The sequence below is a fragment of the Sceloporus occidentalis genome, unplaced genomic scaffold (assembly GCF_023333645.1).
Source record: "Sceloporus occidentalis isolate IW3139 unplaced genomic scaffold, rSceOcc1.0.p SCAF_1, whole genome shotgun sequence".
NCBI classification, from domain to species: Eukaryota; Metazoa; Chordata; class Lepidosauria; order Squamata; family Phrynosomatidae; genus Sceloporus; species Sceloporus occidentalis.
In genome coordinates, this window is record NW_028316981.1 from 308918106 (window position 1) to 308941246 (window position 23141).

Here is a 23141-nt window from a genome sequence, read left to right on the forward strand (position 1 = left end):
GGACACTGCACAGAAGGAGCGCAAAAATCGTGCTCCTTCCTGCGACCTGGAAGAGATGCCGCAAGTGCCGAAGTGCGCACTCGCGGCTTCATTTCCGGGGCGCGACGTGCGGACGCAGTGTGTCCGCTATGTCAAGATGGTGGCGGCCATGTGGAACGGCCGCCGCCATTTCGTACGGACTCAGTCTGTGCTAGGGATAGGGGCATCTGGAAGAGACGCCCCTTTCTAACCCTAGCATCGACTGAGTCCGTGCTAGGGTGCCCGTCTGTAACGGGCCCTCGAGATGCCTCTACCGCCCCCACCTCCCCACAGGGGAAATTGGCAACAGAAGGCATGCTTTTTTTTGAGAAAGGTTCTTCACAGTTGCTAATCTGCACATTCAGGATGCCATTAATCATTTTAGGAGACCCAGTCCCTGGAAGACAGTTTGATGGCTTGAATTCCACCTCCAGGCTTGCCATCAAATACCAGGAGTAAAATCTGGATCTTATGTGTTGATGTTTTTTTCTGTGTGTATGCAGTAAACAGCAAGTGCATGGTTGTGTACATGAAAACCAACTCGACCCCCCACTACAAGCTTTGCCTTTTATTGTTGTACGTTTAGGCTTTTCAACATGTATGTTTTGTGGCTGGAAGAAGAGAGCTTTCAGAAAGGGGACACGTATATTCCCTCTTTACCAAAGCAATATGATGCTCACCGGCTTGCCAAGGTCATGCAGAACCAGCAGGTAAAACATATGGATTTGGGTTTCTTTTCCCAACAGCTCCCTCCCTCCCTCTCCCCCCCCCCCCCCATTTCTGGGAGTTGGAGAAACTATACTGGAGATATCTTCTCTCTGAGTAGGCTCTTCTGGCAGGTACCATTGTCCTAGACTTTGTTGCCTACATGCAACAACTGAGTCAATGAGTTGGGACTAACCAACGGGTTTCCAGCCATTATATATGTGTTTAGCATGTATGCTCTTTGATATCTCTACCCAGTCTTTTTCTATGGTATGGTAAGCATGGCTTCATGAATTTGGTAGTTTTCTTCCCCCCTGCCTCAGCAGAGTGGGCTGTTGCACTTTTTGCCAATGTCTCTATTAGGGTGGATACCCCATAGTCTGCATCCCAGCATAATGATTGAGGAAGCTGGATAGGATTAGCCAGGGGAAGAGAGGACTGAGAAGGAATGGAGAAGTCCTCTCCAATATTTTTGTTCTGGATGTGCAATAAGAACGTGTCCAGAGGAGGGCAACCAAGATGGTAAAGGGTCTTGTAAACAAGCCCTGTGAGGGGCAGTTGAGATAGTTGAGTATGTTTAGCCTGGAGAAGAGAGAGTTTATCAGGTGATAAAAGAGACATTTTTAAATATCTGAAGGGCTGTCATGTTGAAGATGGAGTGAACTTGTTTTCTGCTGCTCCAGAGGCTAGGCCATGAATTGATGTGTGTGTGTGTGTGTGTGTGTGTGTGTGTGTGTGTGTGTGTGTATATATATATAGATATATAGTTAAATAGTTAATTAAATACATAGACATGGACAAATACACATACACAAAAATAAACCAAACGAACACATATTTAAACATCTAAACACAAAACCATAACAGTTTCAGTCCCAACACCCAATTGATGTTCTAGCTGTGGTTTTAGTTTTTTTTTTGGGGGGGGGGGATTTCAGCATTACCAAGAAGTGTCAATAGTTGACCTATGAGGTGCTTTCCGAGTCTACAGTTCTGTGATTCTCCTGATTTTATTTCAAATGGCTCTCCGGGTTTTTTTTCCCCCTGGGAATGAAGGATGGCTTGGATTTCAGAAAATGTCACCCATTCTTGACTAATGCAGTAGGTACTTCTTTCTGGATAGTGCACTGCTTCTTTTGGTTGAGAAAGCATTTATATACATGACTCCTTTTGGGAATGCCTTGAAGTAATATTACAAGTGGTGGATGGAGTGGAACTACAGAAAGGGTTGATACTTCCCTTTGAATAAGAATGAGCAGTTAGCACAGCTCTGCATTTCTGCTATGGCCTGTGTCAAATGCAGCCATGTGATCCATTACTTTCACTGAAAAAACTCTGAATGAGCTACATTTGTCCAACTCTTCTTTATTTCTCTGCTTTGGTTCTAGGATTTGTGGATCGAATTTGTGAATGTTGAATGTATTCAGCATGAATTCCAGGAAGCACTAGACTCCTGGTTTCAAGCCCGGGTAGAATCCCATGTGACCTCAAGTACTATGTCAGCACAAACAGACTTCACTAATCCTCTGTTGGGTAAGATGTTGGGAATATGTTAGAAAGTAATGATAAGAAACAAACATCTTGTACATCCCCAGTGTAATGTATAATTATTTTAATTTGGGATGTAGAAGGAAAGTTCAGTACACTCCAGGGACGTTCTGAAAACATGTAAGTTTTTCAAGATGCTAAACAATTCCCTGGAACTAAGTTATTCTGTATTTGCCAGTGTTTACACAAAAGGCAAAATACCTGATCTAGGCATTATATACTTCAGTAGTGAAGACCCAGGAATTAGCAATGAAGGCAATCAAAACTGAATAAACTGTGTAGGTATAGGGTGAGAGGAAAGTAAGGATATATTAGGAGGGATAAACAGAAAGAACTAAGATGAGTTAGAAAAGTATGAGGAGGGGAGAAAAATGAAAGACAAGAGAATTCTAGGTATGAAAGTTAAAGGAAGGATGTGGAAGAACTGTAGAAGGTGAGAGCAGGAGGAAATTTGGGTTGAAGAAATAGAAAGGAATAGTAATGGAGTGGTAATGGGTCGCAAAATGGGTAAAAGCGATGAACAACATATACATATTAAAATTATACATGATACACAATATATGATTTGTAATATGTTACATGAAATTTATCAGGAAATTATGAAACTGGAATATTATAATATAAATTATGGTGTATAAGTGCATGTATATTATATTGTAATATGGTGTGTGGACAATTAATAAAATCAAAAAAATTGAATAAGCTAAGTAAGAGTTAAAACATGTTAAAATAACACAATTTCAGCAATAAAAGCAAGTAAATACCAATATAATAGCAGTTTAATTGTTTAAGCTTTCCACATTTTTACTTTTGTAGTATTAAACTGTAGTATTAAATTACATGGCGTAATGGTTTGAGTGTTGGACTAGGACTCTGGAGACCAGGGTTCGATTCTCAGCTTGGCCATGAAACCCACTGGATGACCTTAGCCAAGTAACAGGCTCTCAGCTTCAGGGGAAGAGGCAATGGCAAACTTCATCTTGCCAAGAAAACCCCATGATAACCTTAGAGTTGCCATAAGTCAGAAACAACTTCAAGAAACACAACAACGAGAACATATTAAAATGATTTTTATAGTTGAAATGTTTTATACTTACCTACCTGTTTCTAGGATTTTAGAAGTAAAAGGCATTTATGAATATATTGCCGCCTTCTGCACATTAAGACAAAGAGTTAGCTGAAGTGTCACTATTGTTTTCTCTGAGCGATCTTCTGCCAGTATCACGCTCCACTATTGCTGCTGTCCAGTAGCTGGTCTGGCACATTTAGTCGGACTCCTCAGCAAAAGCCTGTCTGTCTTGGGAGGTCTTAGCAGCAGCAGTGCTACCATCAGCATAGTCCCTTACCTCACAGGAGCACACAGTCCCACTACAATGAAAAAGAAGTGGAATTGATGGCTGGGGCTCTTGGAGGTCTCACTTGTAGGGTCCCCATAAGTGAAAGTTTACTTGATGGCAATTAACAATAACGCATCTCTTAGTTGTTGTTGTTGCTTGCCTTCAAGTCATTTCCTACTTATGATGATTCTAAGGTGACCCTATCATGAGGTTTTCTGGGGCTGAGAGTGTGTGATTTGCCCAAGGTCAGCCAGTGGATTTCTTTGCCTGAATGGAGAATTGAACCAACCATGCTGTATCCTTATTCTAAATCTTTCAGCCACCTGGGAAGCAGGAATAGTTGGTGAACTTCATTTTTTCTTCCCTTTCAGCCAAGGAGAGAATTATCAGCAGTTTAAAGATATATGATGTTCCTCAGGCCTCTCTTTCCCTTCAGCCAATGAAAGCTCCAGTGCCTATTATATCTTCTGCTAGCTTGGTCAGTCCAAGTGAATCCAAAGAACTGACTCGTGCCAACCTCCGCATCCTGCAACACCATGCCAAGTGAGAAATGCTGTTGTTGCTGTGCTTGGACACTTAACCTCAATTCCACCCTCTTGTGTTCAGTCACTATACCCTTAAATACATCCCAAACTCTCTTCTTCAGGAGAGAGAAGCTTCCCTTTGCTGCAGGCCTGTGTTTAGTGTCCAGAGTACTGTATATAAACCTTTTAAATAAGCTGGGTACATTTACTCCTGTTCTCTACATGGGATGTCCCTTGTGATAAAAAAAATCTCAAGCGCCTGATAGCCTAACCACCTGAGAAGGGTTGCAAGCCAGAGCTTTCCTAACAAACACGTGGGCTATTAATTTTTCAGATCTGCAGCCCTGCGGGAATCCCAACAAGTTGCTTTCAACAATGAAATATTGGATACGCTGCCGAAACTTTACACCAATAGAGAAGAACAAGTTATCATTCCACTAGAGTGTCGTGGGAGTTCTGGCAAAGGTTGCCAGGGAGCCTCACTTGTCACAATCCAGGTTCGAACAAAAATCCCACATTCTTTCTTGTTCAACGACCTCAACCAGCCTCCTTCTAATTTCTTCTCATCTTGGTCTGGGGCCATAGCTTAATAGTAGCTCACTGTTTTGCATATGGAAGTCCATACTTGCTATTCCTAGGAAAAAGGATCAGGTTGTAGCAGTTAATGGAAAAGACCTCTTTCTGGCTATGATCCAACAAACCAAGTAAGTGTTGATGTCACTGAGTGAAATCAGCAATGTGCAAGTTCTGGAGGCAGCCATTTTTTAAAAAAATCTCCAAGGCTCTTTGTGGACTGCACCACTCCCTCCAAATAAATCTGGTTTGTCAAAAATGTAGTCATTTTGCTAAAAGAAAATGTGTGGGCCATGCCTTTCAGAGGAGGATTATATCCCGTGGAGGTACAATACACCCATTTTTTGAGAGGGCAGGAAGGCCATTAAAAATGGTCTTGGGACTTCTTAGAGCCCATGGACCATGTGACTCTCACCTGTGGATACACCAATTGAATTCTCTCAAGCAGCTTCCTATGCCTTGTGCCACCTCCCTGCCACTAATGAAGACTAAATACTTCCTTTCTGTCTCTTTTTAACCCTTTTGCATTAAGACAGAAATTTTTTGTCCCCTGGAATTATGTTTAGTTGTGAAAACCACACAGAACTAGACCTAAGATGCAGTCATTTGGTGATTTCTGTCACTAGCACAGTTGTAAAGTGTCCCCGAATTTGCTACTTAGATTTCTTTTTCTGAACAATAGTAGTTGGGACACAAGTAGTCTGAACAGATCTATTGATATTGTTGTTGTTGCTATTACTAATACTACTGCTACTACTATTTGCCATTCCATTACTTTTGTCCCATGCCATTTTCCAGCAAGCCACAATGCAGTAAAGCAGAAGTGGTGTGCTGTGGTTATCTGTAGGTTGGGCCATTTGGTAGGGAATAGATTTTTTCCCCACTGGGCAGGAGATGATAATTCATTATAATTATACATTATAATTATTTGGGGTCAGGTGATATCCAACAGTACAATGCATAGTTTTCCTAATTTTTCTCTGATTTTATTTTCCTTTATTTTACAGTGAGCTACCATGTGCTTTCTGGCTCTAGGTGTTTGAATGAACTTGCTTGATTTAGGCCAAACAAAAATTTGGACATGGTGTGTTTTTATAACCCACAATACATTGCCATTGCTATTGAGGTCAGAAAATACATGCTACACACTCAAAGCAAGTTCTTTTGTTCCAGCGCATGAGGGTTAAAAAGAGTTCAGATTTTCAAAATTTCATGGGGTGAGTCTGAGTTAGCTACCCTCCTGGTGTCTGTGTTCAAAGGTGGATGAAAGTATGCAAGAGCTTTGCTGTAACTACTTATCTCCTTTTAAGTTTGAAGGAAAGTACAAAAATGAAGCTGTTGGTCAGCAGCTTCATGTTTTGGAGAAAGAAGTGAAACAACTGCAAGCAGAAGCCACTAAGCCACCTTCTCTGAGTGTTGTGGAAGCTGCTGTTCACATGGAAAACTTTATAACGTAAGTAGGTTAGGTTGGTTAAATCTTGATTCTTTTTGGTTCTGATAATTAAAACCTTGAACACAGAGTTGTAGCAGTGTTCGATGTTGAATTCAATGTCAGTGGAGCACCTGTTTACCAAAATGAATTCAGCACCTTATATAGCTCCTCCAATGATCGAACTTCGAAAGACCTATCCAGGTGTTGAGCCGTACCCTCACAACAGATTTGACAATTTGAATAGCTCCTTTAAAATTTATGCTAAAACCTGGAGTAGATACAGTGCCCTGCTCCAAATAAAACTGGAATCCACCAGCTGTAATTGAGTTGGGCTTTGGCTCAGCCACTCTTTGATAAGAGGGAACTTAAATGGCTTAGAAAAGACACCTTTTTGGACAACTATTCAGTTGTCTCAGAATTTCCTAAGCATGAATAGGACTCATACTTCAAAAAGGAAGGCTATGAAATTATAGCAACGCATTGTGCAAGTGCTTGGGCAGTCTTGCTGGTTGCACAGAAGTGAGAAGTTATACTTACTGTGAAGGGTCATTCTGGGATGGCAGGGCAGAGCAATGCTTTGCGACCATCGCGTGGTTGGAACCCCAGCATCAGTGGATTGATCTGCCTTGCCATCCAGAGAATATCCAAGGTCTCCCTGTGCAAACGGGACTGTGGCAGAGGCTGACAACAACAACTTGTATTACTATTGAATTCAACTTCACTGAATAAAAGACTTTCATACGTTCTTTTTTTAAATTATTATTTCCTACAATTTTTGGCTGCTTTGTTTTCAAATGTCATTTGTCTTTTTGTTTTCTTCAGAGCTTTAATAAATCTCTATAAACGTCAGTCTGTGCCTGGGATTCATCGAGTTGGGATCAATCTGTTCTATGCACTGGTGGGATTTGTCTGCGATGAAACACAACGTCACCCTCCATCCAGGCAGTTCTTTACCTCCTGCATAGAGATCCTGGGGCAGGTAAGCTGCTCTGGAATGAGATTTTGTTGCTGTTGTTCCTGAACATTTTAATTGGCTTTTGACTCTTTACCTCCAGCTTATGTATCCAACAAGGAATATTTTAAACAGCTAAAACAAGCAAACTGAAATGTAGCTTAACAATACAGAATTCCCCTTAATACTGAGTTCCATACAGCTATGAAATTTAAGATCATAAAGCTACTTACTTATTGCTACTTGAAAAAATTTTTTTCCCCATTTATTTATTTCATTTGTATGCTGCCTTTCTTTTAGAAGGGACCAAGATCATAAGATCTTAGGACAGTTTACAGAACAATTCAAACAATTTCAAAGTAAAATCAGCAAATAATTTAAGCATGATAAAAACATGTTAAACAGCTGAAACAGTTTAAAATAGCTTAAAAAGGCTAAAATATTGCACATGCTTAAAAGTGAATTAGGCCCCAAAGGTTTTAATAGTTAATGTTGTGACCTGGCTCTGAAGAGAAACTAATGTTGGTGCCAGTCAAGCCTCCAAGAGGATTGTTTGCCACAAGTGAAGTACCACAGCCAGGAACATGACCCACCTGGGCCTGCAGAAAGTGTTGCCAAAGAGGGGTCTCTTAGTTTTGTAAATCCAAGTACAGTGGTACCCCGGGTTACGAAAGTAATTCGTTCCGCCGCCGCTTTCGTAACCCGGAAACTTTCGCTAGCCGAAAAAGCCCATAGGCTTTAATAGCGAAAGCCGCGATTTCGTGCGAAATCGCGCCGAAAAGCACCAAAATTTCTTTCGCAACCCGGAATAACCTTCGTAACCCGGAAACAATTAATTAAGTGAATTTCTTTCGTAACCTGGAAATTTCGTAAGGCGGCGCATTCGTATCCTGGGGTACCACTGTACAATCTAGGCTAGAGATATGTAAGTTCCAAGATCTAGGGGCCACTCTGTTTCTCCTCTTTAGAGGGCCACTTTCTCCAGCCCCTCCTTTCCACCAATTTTTTGTTTAATTGAGAAAGGTCCCCCTTAGAGGTATGGCTTGGTAAGAATTTTGCTGATACTTCAGCCCTTCCTGGTGTATTTTAGGCCCCAGCTACAGCTTTTTGTTCCCCTCCAAAAAGGAGGTGACTAAAATTTGCTTCATTTTTGAAGACGGGAGGGAACCCTTTGGGAGGGGAGACTGAAAACATAGCAAAGTTACCCCCTCCACGCATCCCTAAAGGACATTGGTGCTCTTTTTTTTTTTAAAAGGTGGCCCATGAACCCTGCGTGTATCATGGTCCTGATCCTGACCATGGATTGAAACAACACTGGAGAGGTAGTTCTCTCTGGAGATCATTGTATAAATAGCCCACCTCAGTCATAGTTTAAGTGTTGATACTTAGGAAAAACAACAGTGAATTTTGAGTCTCCTTAAAGACCTCAGTCCTGTTGTTGATCTCCACCAGAACAGACTAATTGGGTCAGTGGAATTTATCTATGTGTTGAATCCCTATTTAACAATTGAATCAATGAATCTGCTCTAGTTTGATAGTCCAAAGGTAAATGAGCTTTTCACAGGGAATGGCAAAGCCAGGGGCTGTGCAAAGCTGTCTGTTTACTGAGGAATACTGCATATTGTATACTCATGTATAAGTCAAGAAATTTTAGTCAAAAAATTGACCTAAAAAACATGGGTTTGACTTGCCCATGGGTCAAAGTAAGTACTGCACCTTAACTCTTATAATAAAAAGTACCCATCTCCTTCTCTTAGTAGAGTAGTGAAAGATGAGAGCTTAGTGCCTCCCAGGAGACCCCAAAAGAGGCACCAACCCCCTCTACTCTTTCTGCCTGGCCTTCTTGAATGCCTGGATTGGAAAATAGCAGTGGTGGCAGCTTTTTGGCGCTTCCCCTCAAAGGAGCAATGTTGTGAGAGTAGAAGGGATTGAAATGTCTTTTGGGTTCTCTATTAGAGTTCTCAGCTTTTATCACTCTAGTCAGAGAAAAGGATGGTTCCTTTGTGATAATAGTTAATACTGTACTTTATCTCTTGCCTTTACATCTTTTTGACACGTGTGTATTTTTTTACTCCTGCCCATGCCTGATCACCTCCCACATACATCACATAGTCACCATTTACTATAGTTCCCTCTTCATCCATCCAGTCTTTGGGATGAGCACAAACAGTTATGTCTTCTGGAATTTTGTGAATTCTGTAGCATCATTTTCCTTTGTTTCATCCTTTACTTGCCCTTAAGTTTCACCTTTGACTTATCCATGAATCATATCAAAATCCATAATTTTGTCCCCAAAACCTGCCCTCAGTTTATACATGATGTTGACTTATACACAAGCATAAACGTTACTTTCGTCTCTTTCCAGGTGTTCATTGCAGGAACCAAGTCTGAATGCAAGCCGGTGCTCCAGACCATTCTAAAGAACCGGAGGCTCTGTACCCTCCTCTCTCCTTACTTCACTCCCGTTGCTTCCCCAGAAGAATTTGTGAACTTGTATGAGAAGGTTGTGTCTTTCCTTGGTGATGACAATAGTGATGTCATCTTCATGCTGCTTACAAAGGCAAGAGGCTTCCAATTATTGGCCTTAGGGTGGCTGCAATTTGCATACGGCTCTTGATGGGGTGGAGATGGATCCCATATGGGCCTTCGCCTCTCCAGACTCCCCCAGCTCTTGATTTGTAAAAAAAAAAAATAAATCAGTTTTAAAAAAACCTTTTCGATCCAAAGATAGACTCCAAGGGTAGTTTAGTTGCAATTTTGACTATAAACACCTTTGTCCCCCTTCTTGAAACAGCAAAATAAATGTATAAGTGACTGGAAGTGACTTCTAGGTTGTTAAAGTATTTCTTTTCTTTTCTTTACTTTTTAATGCTAGAGAGCATTCATACACTCAACCTTCTGACGAAAGGTTAAAGGGAAGCATTGTATGGGGATACTGATTTTCTAAGCTTGTAATTGCAACACAGTTCTTTCATGTTTGTGCACTCACTTCAAAAAAGTGTGTGTGTGTGTGAGAGAGAGAGAGGGAGAGAGAGAGAGAAAGAAAGAAAGAAACCCTGATTAAGAGAAAGAAAGAGAGGGAAGCTGTCAAGAGGGCCATTTTGCTTTTCAAAAGTGTCAAGCATTTTCATACATCTTGATTCTGTGTTCCTGCATGGCAGGAGGTTGGATTTGATGGCCCTTGTAGTTTCTTCTAACTCTATGATTCTGTTATTCTTAGTGGTAATGGTGGGCAGTTGAGCCCATTTTCAATTCCAGGTTGTAACACAACAAAATACGAAAAAGTCAAAAGGCAGGGGGAAACAGTTCTACAAGGCACTGTATTTTCTTTTCACCTGAAGGGGACATTCAGACATTTGGAAGTCATGCTCTGAACTTCATTCCTTTTATTATTGTTTTGCCAGCCTGTCTTCTGAGTTAACTCTCAGCTTCTGCCCTCTATACCCTTTATGCAAACCATGTACTCTCTTCCATTCCAGTTTGACCTCCCACAGTGGCTGCACAGCTCAAGGCCTTTGCTCTCTGAGCGCACAAGGCTTCTGGAGTCGATCCATTTGGCCCTCAAGGCCTGTGGCTTTGCACCCGAGGAAGACATCTTGATGCCTTTTTCTATCTTCTGCAAGCACTGGACCTGCCTCCTCCTGTACCAGTTTCCTGATCATTACAGTGGATTTCTGAGACTACTCATGCAAAGTAAGTTCCTAGTGGTGTACACCTTTGTAAATATGGCCAGTTTTCTGCAAATAAGAACATAGTGAGAATCCAGGAGGAGCCTTGCTGCATCTGATGGATGGTTAGCCTTGTCAAACATCTTGTTTCCAACAGTGATCAGTGTTTTCTAGGGAATCCAGAAGCAGGATATAACACCTCCTATTTTCACCAGCAACTGGTTTTGAAAAGCAAATGTCCTTGTTTTTGTTTACAGCTCACAAAATCTTCAGCCAGCATGGCCAGTGGTGATGTTAATTGGGGAATCCTGGAAAGTGTAGTTCAAAACTTTTCCAAGTGCTGCATATTGGCACCATGACTAATTGGGAAGTATAATTATTGTATGGTCATAAAACACTGCAAAATGGATAAATAGTAACCATGGACAACCTCATTCTCCATGAACCGGTCCAGTTGCCTTTGAAAGCTATCCAAATTGACAATCATTAATGCTTCTTGCAGTAGCAGATTCCACAGTTTGACAAGGATTTTCTTCTATCCCTCCTGAGTCTCCCACCTCATACTTCAAGTTCTTCTCCTGGGAAAGAAGGAAAGAAGCATCTCTTTACCCACTTTTTCTGTGTTATTTGCATAAAGGAATTTAAAATTTAATTTTCAATTCCTTTCCTGAGGAAACCTACCGGTTGTTGGGCTTTCAAGGCAATTGAATCAGAAGGCAACATGTAGAATTTGATCTTTTCCCTCTTCCAGCAACTTTAGAGCAGCTATAGGTTGTTTATTATTTGATATTTATTTAAAATATTTATATATTGCCTCCCAGCCCACAAGGGCTTTTGCTTGCTCACTTAAAGCTGAAACAAAAGCAGCTTTGGAATGCACTTCTCACTAAAATATTGAATATTCTATACAAAATCATACAGATTTTATATTGAGTTATATAAAAATTATTAGTTATATTTTTGGACAGTGAAATTATACTTTGCACAAGAAATAAGAAGCATTCACTTTTCTATAGATTTTTTCTTTGGTGGGGACAGTTTGCTAGCCACCTTTAGTCTTATTCTCTTTTGAAATTTTCTCATATTCATTCAGGCAGATGCTTTCAATGGAATGATTCTTAGGAGTTTTGGAGTCATCGATCCCCCCTGAGAATCTGATGAAATCAGTGGACCCTCTCCATAGAAAAATGCATTTAAACACAAATTCAAATTTTGAAATAGTAAGAAAGAAATCAAAGGAGGCAAATTCTCTTCCCTTACATGGGGGATCCATTCCGGATCCCCCCACATAAGGGAAAAAACGCAGATGTTCAAGCCCCATTCAAGTTGAATGGGTATTGTGCCCACGGCAGTGCAGGGTGCGCATGCCACTATCTTTTCCGGTGCATGGCACTGCTTCTTTTGCTGTGGATTCCAGCGTATGCTGAAAGAAGTGTAAGGTGCACCCATGTATGATGTGGGTGCACTGTATAAACATTCTCACGAAGGTGAATGCTCCACACAGTGGCATATTCTGCTTTTTTCCTGCCCTTATGAGGAATCATAGAAAAGATACAGCATTGGTTTATATTCTGGTATCTGATTTTAGTTCAGGTTCCACCTCCAGATGTTTTGGAAGCTCCTCCTGCCATGGTCATGCTGGTAGGAAATGATAGTATAGCACATCTGGAGGACACTTCATTAGAGAAAACTGCTGCAATGTAATTCTGCTATTACTGAATGGTCCACTGCCTGGGTTTTCCCCCCTAGGTTCTTCAGATCAGCTTCTCAGCCCTGACTGTTGGAAGGCATCCCTTACAGCCTTGGGTTGCACATCTGTGGCAGCTCAACAAGACGGTGGGAAAGAGGAGGCAAAAGAGAGCATCCCATTGCAAGCTTCTGTGGAGCCATTTCTTTCACCAGATCAGGTGGGTGGCTGGCATATGGTGCGGTGCCTTGGTGTCTTTGGGAACAATTTTCAGGCTGTTCCTGAAAAGAACAGTGTAGGCAAAACAGTGGAGTATATGCAGGAAGTTAGGGCTGAAGGGTAGGAAGTGTGGAAATGCAGAGAGGTCCTTGAGTAGCCTGAATGTTTTATTCTGGGAAGCAGCAGTTGACTGTTTAAAGCATGAATATTGTATATGTATCATCTGGTAGTCATCCTGTCCTTGCAATGAAGATGTGAAAGATTTCTGCTCAAGATCCTGTCCAGTATTAGCTTGATGGATCATTAGCATGTCTTGGCAACATAAGACATATACATCTCCAAGGACTTTGAGAGGTCCTTGGAGCTGACAGATACTTGGAGGCATGGTTGCAGGTGATTTCCCAAGCTACCCCTTTCATAGTGCTTTTGCTGTTGAGACCTCTAAGCCATATATTTAAGACATTTTGGTGGCTCGGAACTCACCTCCATCTCCGATTGCCACTGCTGCTGCTTCCCCAGGCAAACATGGAAAGTATTGAATTGGTCGTGTAAGCAGTCCACTACTATAGGATGCTGACTATACTATACAGATCGATAGAAGAGAATATCAGGGCCATTTGAGCTCTAAATGGATTGTATAGCCTATTCTGAGAGGAAGATTCCCTAATGATTGTGGAATAGCAGTGGTGAACATAAGACTACTGAATATACCTTCTCAAAACTTTCCTCATTTAGAATTTCATCCCCTCCCTCCTGCCCTTTGTCCTCCTCCCAGGTCATGGAAACAATAGAATGGCTTTCAGACTATTTCTTCAAATTGCGCTCATCTTCACGAGATTTCCAGAGCTTTGGGTTGTTTTCAAAGTGGGCTCCCTACATCACTGAAGTGAACCACTTCATGGAATACCTTGTCAACTGCCTCATTGATTCAGAAGTCATCAGCTTATCCCAAGAGCCAGTGGGCAGCCCCAGGGTTCTGGCAGGTAATGTAGACAACCTGGATGCTGAGTATAGGCACCATCTGTGGAATCTGGCATACTCAAAAGCCCCACTCAGGCATCTTTAGTGTAGCTAAAATAAACTCCACTCTCACTGTCTCGTTCTTTCTTCTCTTCACATGGAGAGTGAAAGTCTGAAGAGGAAAGCCTCTACTGGTCATGGAGGTTCTCAACATGATCTGTCACTGAAAAAAAAAACAAAAACCCAGTGCTTTTGATGTGAAGGCTGTCATGGACAGCATCTATAGTTTTTTGTGGGTTTTTCGGGCTATGTGGCCATATTCCAGAAGAGTTTATTCCTGACGTTTCACCAGCCTCTGCGACTGGCCACATAATCTGAAAAACCCACAAGAAACTAATGCTTTTGATTTGTATGGAGAGTCTTTACACATAGTGGAGGCTCTCTATTCATGAGACTTTTGCTCTCAGTGTGAGGAGAGTGATGAGGGGACTTGAAGCTCCCCTCCTCTTTACGTGTTTATTTTAACCATATTGTGAAAGCTTCAAAAACGATGAAGAATTTCCAAGAGCCAGACCCAGAGAAAGCTTGGAGACCAAGAGTCTCCCAAACTCTTAAACTCCTCTAGGGAGCTTAAGGCAAGATTACCAGGCAGTGCCAGATCTAGGCATCAACAAGGGCCAGAATGGTTTAGCTTCAGTAGATGTGTTGGATGAGGTTCCATCAGCCCAGAGCTTCAATTGCCAAGGCAGTGTAGTCTCTGGGCCAGAAAAAGCTGGTTTCAGTGACATGTATAAACCATAGCGATATGGACTCTATGCTTTGCTTGCAGAAGCTCCCAGGCACCACAGCTCAGTGGCAGAGTATATGCTTTGCACAGAGAAGGCCCCAGGTTCAGTCACTGCAGCTGGGAGGCCACCATATCACTTTGAACACATACCTGATTTTATTTGATTTCAGAAGCTAAGCAGGATCAGGCCTGGTTAATACTTGGATGGGAACACCAGGGATCTCCAAGCAGGGTAGGAAAGAATCTGGCCTGAAATCTTGATGTATTGTTGCTTCCAGTCAGAGTTGACAGTGCTGAGCTAGGTTGTCCAGTGATCTGATTCAGCAGAAGACAACTTAATAACAAGTCTTTTGTCTTTGCAAAGAATGGTTGTGAGTCAGAATAGACAGTGCCAGATAAGGTGGCCTGATGCCGTGGTACAATCTCTGGCAGCTCTGTATATTTAGATTACAGTTTAATCCTAAATTTTTCTACTCATATTAATTCCCATTAAATCCCATGTGGCTTCCTCTCAGGTGAAGAGGGTATGGGATCATCCAGGACAAATGTTTGCTAATTGTGTATGTTGTATTTTGATCATTGTAGTTAGGGGAAATAGTTGGAGACTTGAGCCCTGTGACCTGATTTCTAGGTGAACTGCTTAGTCTGCTTTCAGGATTTCATTTGCATTTCTCATTCCATATGAGCCTAATATTTACAGTCAACAGGGCCATAAATTTACTTTTATTTTTAATACAGTAATTGAAAGCTAGGCCAGAATATGTTTAAAACAATTTCACTGCCTGTGTAGTGCTCTCACTGACAAAACAGACCTGTATCTCTTGTTGAAAGAAGTTGATGTTCGCATTTGAAAATATCTCACTGTAATTTTCTTTTTCTCCAGCACTACATTCTTTGCATTTAGTCATCACCAAACTCTTTAAACCTTGGATTGAAGTTATGGAGAGAGAAGATGCAAGGTAAGCAGGCAACCAGTTAGTCTATTGTAGAAGACAAACAACATACTGTTTTTGAAGAAGCCAGAGATGAATTTGTAAAGCTTTTTAAATGCATATTTGTGACAGGGCAGAAATTGAGGTTCTGTGAAGTAGTCATGATGATCTGTCATATCTTTATATTTATGCAAATGCATGCTCCTTTATTTCTTTCTCAGAATTCTGTGTATTCCTTAAATAGATAGTTTTTCTCTTTCAGAGAAACAAAGAGAAGCAGGTGTAAATGGGTAAAATCTTCTTTGTTAACTCTTCCCCGCCTTCTTTCTTTTTAAGCAAACAACCTTCTTACCCATGGTTAGAGAGTGACACTCCCGCAGCTTCAGATGTGGTGCGGCTATATGCTTCCAGTATAGACGTTTTGCATGAAAGTTTTAAAGGTAGGCAAAAGTGTCCATTAATAATCATTAAAATACTGCTTGACCATATAATCTCTGTCAGTAAAGCTGTTTCTTAGATGATGTCTTGGTTACAGCCTGTTTGTGTGTGATTTTCTTTTATGTTTCAGCTAACTGTGCTCCAAAAGTGAAGAAGGCTATCCTGGGGTGCATTACTCCCAAACCTTGGAAAAGTTTATTTTTTTCCAACTATACATCGTAGAACCCACAACCATGTTCCTGCTGTCTGGAATATTCTGGGAACTGTAACCTTAAAATTGCAATTTTTCTCTACTCTGACCTCTCCCTCCTCCTTGCTCCAAAAGGCAAGGCTGTTGGAAGAAGCAGATGCTCTCTCCCAATTTCTGACTTTCTGGTTTCTATCAAATTTATTTAACATTTTGAGGAGAATAGAAACTCCCTCCTTTCATACTTCAACTTGTATTTAGAAAGTCTAGATGGGATTGGAATCTGGTATTGTTTAATCAATTATGGTATCCTTCTAGAATGCCTGAGAGAGTTGGGGATCAGGGGCACTGTATTACAGTGGTTTCGGTCCTATCTCTTAGGCAGAGTCCAGATGGCTTGGAGACAGTTGCTCCTCTAAAAGAGGGCTTAAATTTGGCATCTCTAAGGGTGCCATCCTGTCCCCAATGCTATTTAATATCTACATGAAACTGCTGGAGGAGATCATCTGGAGGCATGGGGCAGGATGTTATCAGTACGCCGATGACACCCAATTATATCTCTCCATGCCCCGGACCATAGTGTCAACTAAGGAAGGCATCTCCCCTCTGAATGAATGTCTTGAAGCAGTAATGGGCTGGATGAGGAAAAACAGACTGAAACTGAATCCAGATATGATGGAGGGGCTCGTAGTTGGAGATCCTAATTCGAATTTGGAGGTTTGTAAAAAAAGGACTGTGTTCGTAGTTTGGGAGTGCCTGTTATCAGCTTTGGTTGATACGCCCCTTCTTAGAACCTGAGGACCTAAAAACGATGGTGTACGCACTGGTAACCTCACAACTTGACTTCTGCAGTGCGCTCTACATTAGGCTACCCTTGTATCTAGTTCAGAATCTTCAGTTAATCCAAAATATGGCAGCCAGGGTGGTCACTGGAAGATCTAGAGGTGACCATATTACACCTCTATTAAAGTTTCTTCACTGGCTGCCTATTAATTTCTGGGCACAATACAAGGTGTTAGTCATAACCTTTAAAGCCCTTTATGGCTTAGGTCCAGCCTACCTATAGGATCACCTTCTCCCATATAATCCGCCATGCACATTGAGGTCCTCAAATAAAAACTTACTGCAGCCAGCTAAAACTAGGCTGGCTGCAGTTACCCAAAGGACCTTTTCTTCAGCCACTCTCAAATTATGGAATAGCCTGCCAGAAGAGATTCAAAGTATTACTTAGTCTTGATTGCTTTAAAAAGGCAGTCACGACATATCTCTTCTGGCAGGCTTTTCCAGATTAAGATGAACTTCCAGGAACCTTGCATTTATTCATTTGACAATTGCCCTAACTGCCTCACCCATTTTAATAACTGTTTTAACAATTGTCCAATAATTTCATTTTATTTTATTGTGGATTATTTTTAGTGTAAGCTGCTTCAATTGTTTGGAGAAGTGGGTAATAATAATAATAATAATAATAATATGTTTTATTTATAGACCGCTATTCCGCAATGATCATAGTGGTGTACAGTAAAAATCGTAATGCAATACAAAATAGAAGGTGACAAAGGAGGGAGAAGTCTCGTCCTTCAGGCAGTCCCTGATGTTGCTGGGTCTGCCTGATCGCTCCCTCTGAGGCCAAGATGACAGTTGAGGAGGGAGGGGCCTCTTCCTTCAGGCAGTCCCTGATGTTGCTGGGTCTGCCTGATCGCTCCCTCTGAGGCCAAGATGACAGTTACAAGAGGGAGGAGCCTCTTCCTTCAGGCAGTCCCTGATGTTGCTGGGTCTGCCTGATCGCTCCCTCTGAGGCCAAGATGTTCCTTCTACGTGAGGTATTTTGTTCTCTTGTCACTGGGTTTTAAAATATGACAGAATTCATGTGCAAAGTGGCAAACCATTTGAGGGAGTCCATCCCATCTTGAAAGAAAGCCTACAGTGGGACGTAACTCAGGCTTGAGTCCTCAAGGCCTGCTTAACACAGAAGCTTTGCTTCCTAGCTGGGAATATCTAACCTCTTGTCTGAGGGGAATAACTCTCCTGACAATATGGAATCAAGCCCACTTATATTGAGGCCACCATTTTGAAGTACTGCCTGCTAGGTTGCAAGGTCAGAATCTGCTTAGTGATATATGCTTGTAGAACTTCTCATTACACCAGCATACAGTATGTACATTTTTCAGTCACTACAGAAGAAGGTATCCCCATGAGTAGAGTTACTGTTCCTTTCTCAGCTTTCTAACAGAACATCTGCCTTTGTGGACAAAGCCAATTTAGGAGAAGGAGATGGGAAGATTTGCTCTCTTATGTTCTTGCTGACTTCAAGAACTCTCCTATTTTAGAAATAAGAGAGAGAGAGCCCCTTGGGCTCTTAGAATTCTCTTCAACTCTTCAATCCTTGTTGTAGTCCCAACTATCACAGACATTTCCTTGTGGCTGCATTTCTTTCATTTGCTCTCCTGTTTTCCTTTTGTTCTAGATAAGCTGTTACCAAGCCATCATGGGGCACTTTGGCTGCATCTGATGCACTATTGCAAGTCATGTACAGCTCCCAAAATGCCAGAGCATATTCTCTATACATTTCATAGGGAGTTTGGTTGTCTTCCCTGGAAGGAGATGCACCCAGACCGGCAACTTATGGAGGAATTCTTTAAAGTAAGAGCCAAATGCTTAATTATTGTTGTGGTGATAGCTTTGCCTTAGGATCACCATAAACTGGTAAATGGCTTGAAGGCACACAACAGTAAGGTGAACCTGCCACAAGGTTTTCTTGGCAAGATTTGTTGAGTGGAGCACATATGGGCATATATGGTGGGACTGCCCAATTGTCAGTTACTTCTGGGATTTAATTATTCAAACACTTTACTCTGTATTGAAGATGCCAGTTGCTATGCCTACTAGAGCTTTTTGAAAGAGATAATAACACACTTTTGTATAAAGGACATTGTGATATTTGGCATTCTGGCAGCTCACTTGGTAATAGTTCAAATGTAGAAAGATGATCACAACAATTCTGTATGGTTTAGAAAGATATGGTTTATAGCTGTAATAGAAAAATTGTCCCATAATGTCTTATTGGGAAAATGAAAATTAAACCAGATGCTTTTCATTTAAATTGGTACCTGGTCATTTAATACGTTAGGGATGAAAACACATATGCTAGAATCTCAGAGAAATATAAGGTAGAATGGTTTAAAAGAAGAAGAAGTGCAGTTTGAATGTGGGGGATGAACTTGGACTGTTACAGACTTTATTATTAGATTTTAAATGATAGTGGTCAGTCTGGACAAGAACTAATTTTGCACCTTTTGTTTCTTTTGCTTATGTTTGTTGTAGCAATAATTTCTAGGTTGGATAATAGGAGAAAAGAATATTGTTATTTTTGTTTGATGTTATTCTTTACCAATGTATTTTAATAGTATTTTAAAAAGCATTAAAAAAAACACAAAAGAAAAAAACAAAAATAATTAGTTCAGAGGGAATTTGCGTTTGCTTTCCTCTGAGTCTGAGTGCGACTTGCCCATAGTCACCTAGTGGGTTTCCATGGCTGAATGGAGATTTGGACCCTGGTCTCCTGAAGTCCTATTCCACCACTCTAACCACTATACCATGCTGGCTCTCCAGTAAATGCTTATAAGCATATAAGTAAGCAAAGGTCTGGGGTGGGTGCTGCACAGGAGGAGAAATGAAAGGAAGTGGGTGGCAAAAATAACAGGATGAATGAGGGTCATGATGTGACTTCCAGAGATTGGAAAAATGGGCATCTTATTTACTTCTTTCCTAGGTGGAAAGGGGCAGTCCCAAAAGCTGTTTCATATTCCTGGGCTCAGTTTTATGTGAAGTCAACTGGGTTAGTGTCCTCTCCAGCGCCTGGAATCCTGACCCACCTTTGGAAACTCATGACATGATTGTTTGTCTCCTCTATATGGTGGTCCTGCTGGCAAAAGAGGAGCAGCTTCTAACCAAAGAGGTATGTCTGAAAGGAAGTGGGCTTCTCCTCACTCTGTTCTATGGTTCGTAGTGATGTTCTTATTGCTTGAATGTCAACAGAAGTCTTCTTCATTACTGTAGTTCTCCACATAAGAAGTTACACACTGATTTGTGCAATCTTTATGTGAAATTGCACAGCCAAATACACCCCAAATGTCCATGTTATGTGCATCCAGATGTGCATGAATGCACATCTCATGAGCTTCTGCATGCCACAGTGGTACCACATGCACAATTCTGCTTTTACAATGTTGAATGGAATGGAGAAGCTCCAGATCAGAGAAAAATGTCTAACCATCTCCATAGGCTAATTTATGCCTACACAAGAAACCAGCAGTATTCTGCCCCTTGTCTGTAGTGGTCAGAGGTTTAGAAAGTTACTTTTTGGACTATAACTCCCAAAATCCTATAGAATGAAAGATGATGTCCAAAAAAATTAACTTTCCCATGTTCTGTATGTAACGCAGTTTCCTCTGTCCCCAGTGGTATGCTGTGTAGTTTTTGTAACATGAATGAAATGCCTGTTCTTAATATTTGTTTAGGAGTCACCACTGCTCAATCTCCTTGGACAGACCAGCTCCCTTCCATGGCAGCTCATCAGCATCTTGTCCTATGAAAACATTATCAGCTATTTCAACAGCCACTACCCTCCTTCCATCATCCTTGCCAAGGAACCAGCCGCCAAACTGATTGTGAAGCTATTAAAGACATCTGCAGGGTTTGGCGCCTCTTCTGATAGCCATGTGCATCTTGTGAGTCCACCATTTACTGTATTTTTTAGCAATCCTCTTGTATAATCAGACAGGAAGTGATACAATTCTTTTTTCCCTGTTAGAATCATCATTAGAGTACCTTGTGCGAAAAAAGGTTGGATGACAGTATTTGTTTTCTGCTCAATTTCTCCTAGGATGCCACCCTCAAGTGCCGAGCCTACATCCATCAAGTTGTCCATTTTCTCAGCATCCTGGAGCAAAATGGGAAGATCACCCTGCCAGCTCTGGAACATGAGATGTCAAAGCTGCTAGATGATATTGTCATCTTCAACCCCCCAGGTTGGCTCTGTGGGAGATTCTGTTTGGAGTAATGGTGAGGAGTTGGGAAGAAGGATGTTTAAGAAATTCATCTGTGATACCCAAATCTGCTCATTCTGCCTCTTTGGTAGGACTTTAGAACAGGGGTGGTCAACAGCAGGGGCCCATTTCACCCCAGCACCCCTGGCAGGCTGCATTTCCCCCAGGAATGCACAGATACCTGCATTTTCCTCTATAGTTCCATTTTGAGAGGGACATCATAGGATAATGGAGGTACTGGAGATATTATACTGTTCTGGGGTGCTTGTGGGGTTGGGATGAGGTTATTTTAACAAGATTTCATGCTTTGGAGGGAAGTCAAAATTGCAGCAAAATTGTCCCCAAAGTTCTAAAAACATTTCTGGGTAGTTGGGGAGGCTTTAGTGGTGCAGATTCAGAGGCCGCAAAAGTGACGTCCAGAGACTGTATGTGGGTCAGAGGCTGTGTTATGCCTACCACTACTTTAAAAGGCCAGTGAATGTGCCACCAAAACACCACACCCTTTGTATTTTTTTGTTCTTCTTGACACCAGGAGACAGGCTTTTGCAACATGTTGACAACCTGTTGAAAAATCACTGATCTCCATGAGATTTCTTGCCTTCAGAGCCAGAATGAGACAACAAGCACCCCCACCACCACCAATAAAGGCTTTTGCAGTTTGTGCGAAGCATTCCAGTTCAAAGCTAATATCACTTGCCTTTGTGAAGCAAAGCCTAGACATATAGCAAGCATAGAAGGAATGGTGGTTGATCAAAAAAAGATGCAGATGACATTGGATGTTTCTGGGTTTTAAAAGTCCCCACAACTGTTGTCATAGTTTTATACCATTTTACACACTTTGTTCAGTGTAGATTTTGTGCAAAAATTGTTCTTGCAAGTGCAGGAATCCTCATTAGTTTTAGTAGAAAATGCCTCACAGGGAAGGTAAAAAATTGTGCCATTTCTTATTCATATGCAAGAAGATAAGACAGACAGGGGTATACATCCTTACTTGACACAGGCTTGGACCATAGGTACGGCAAGTGCTTTTCTTGCAGAAGATCCTGGGTTTAGTCCTTGGAATTTCCATATTATGGATCTTGACTAGCAAGACTGGGAAGAATTGGGAAATTAAAGGAAATAAATCATTCTTTGCTCCTGGGGAATTAGAAAGAAGGTATCTGCCAGAGCCCTAAGGTCTTTAGGGGAAGGCTTTCTATCAGTCCTGTCACCATCGCAGGCTTACTTGTTGAGGATATGAGAGAGAGAGCCTTCTCAGTGGCTGCTCCCACCCTTTGGAAGGTCTGTCCTTGGGAGCCTAGGCTGGCCCCCTCCCTGCTTTCCTTTCACTAGCAAGCTAAGACGTTTTTATTTAGGCAGGCCTTTTAATATATAATCATGATAGGGTGGTGTTTATATGGGGTGTGTGCTTTAGTTATGTTTTTAACTTTTGTATGGTTTTTTTGTTAATTTTATACTATTTTAACTAGATGATTTTAATTGTTTTTTTTTTAAATATGATAAAGTTTTAAAAATATCTTGTGAGCTGCCTTGGGTCCCTTTCTGGGAGAAAGGAGGCATAGCAATAAAATGAAATAGATCAGTAGATCTGTTTTCCTCTGGGGCTTCTGTAGTGACCCTAAGGTTGATTCGGAAAGTCATCCTTCCTTTTTGCTTCTTGCTATTTCAAAGACAACTCTTCAATTTCCCTTTTGTCTCTGCTTGTTGCCATCTCAGATGTGGACCTGCAATTGCGCCACCTGGCCTTAAGTAGCCTCTTTACAGAAGCCTTGATGCTGATGAACAGTGCCAGTGTTTCCACAGCCGAGTCTCTCCGGGTCAGTTTACGAGGCTGGATTGATAGCACAGTGCACGGTTTAGGGGTCATGCCTCTCTTAACGGCTGCCTGCCAGAGTCTGGCATCAGTCCGACACATGGCAGAGACCACAGAGGCATGTGTTACAGCCTATTTTAATGAAGGTGAGGGAGACCAAAAAGTGGTCCATTGATGACTTGTTTTTATTTAATGTTTACTGTGCAAATTTTAACATTCATAGAGTCTATTTTATATACACATCCATATGTCCATCCATTATCATAAAGACCTCTGACTGACTGTCTGTCTATCAAGAGAATTGGTTACCAAA

At 41.4% G+C, this 23141-nt stretch overlaps 1 protein-coding gene across 4 annotated transcripts in view; it reads left to right on the plus strand.

Annotated features, from left to right (window-relative positions):
- Positions 1–23141, plus strand: part of LOC149324222 (ectopic P granules protein 5 homolog) — a 77323-nt gene that overhangs the window by 44202 nt on the left and 9980 nt on the right. For 3 of the 4 annotated variants that reach the window (XM_089497849.1, XM_089497867.1, XM_089497858.1), the window contains 17 exons: positions 605–728; positions 2112–2256; positions 3980–4151; positions 4467–4629; positions 6016–6158; positions 6960–7116; positions 9455–9649; positions 10569–10782; positions 12507–12664; positions 13439–13646; positions 15294–15369; positions 15679–15782; positions 18435–18610; positions 19740–19925; positions 20488–20697; positions 20853–20997; positions 22732–22974. In XM_089497849.1, the coding sequence (XP_089353975.1) occupies positions 605–728; positions 2112–2256; positions 3980–4151; positions 4467–4629; positions 6016–6158; positions 6960–7116; positions 9455–9649; positions 10569–10782; positions 12507–12664; positions 13439–13646; positions 15294–15369; positions 15679–15782; positions 18435–18610; positions 19740–19925; positions 20488–20697; positions 20853–20997; positions 22732–22974 (2819 nt within the window). Of the gene's footprint in view, positions 1–604; positions 729–2111; positions 2257–3979; positions 4152–4466; positions 4630–6015; positions 6159–6959; positions 7117–9454; positions 9650–10568; positions 10783–12506; positions 12665–13438; positions 13647–15293; positions 15370–15678; positions 15783–18434; positions 18611–19739; positions 19926–20487; positions 20698–20852; positions 21032–22731; positions 22975–23141 lie in introns of those variants that run through there. The other variant, XM_089497872.1, reaches the window with a different exon arrangement.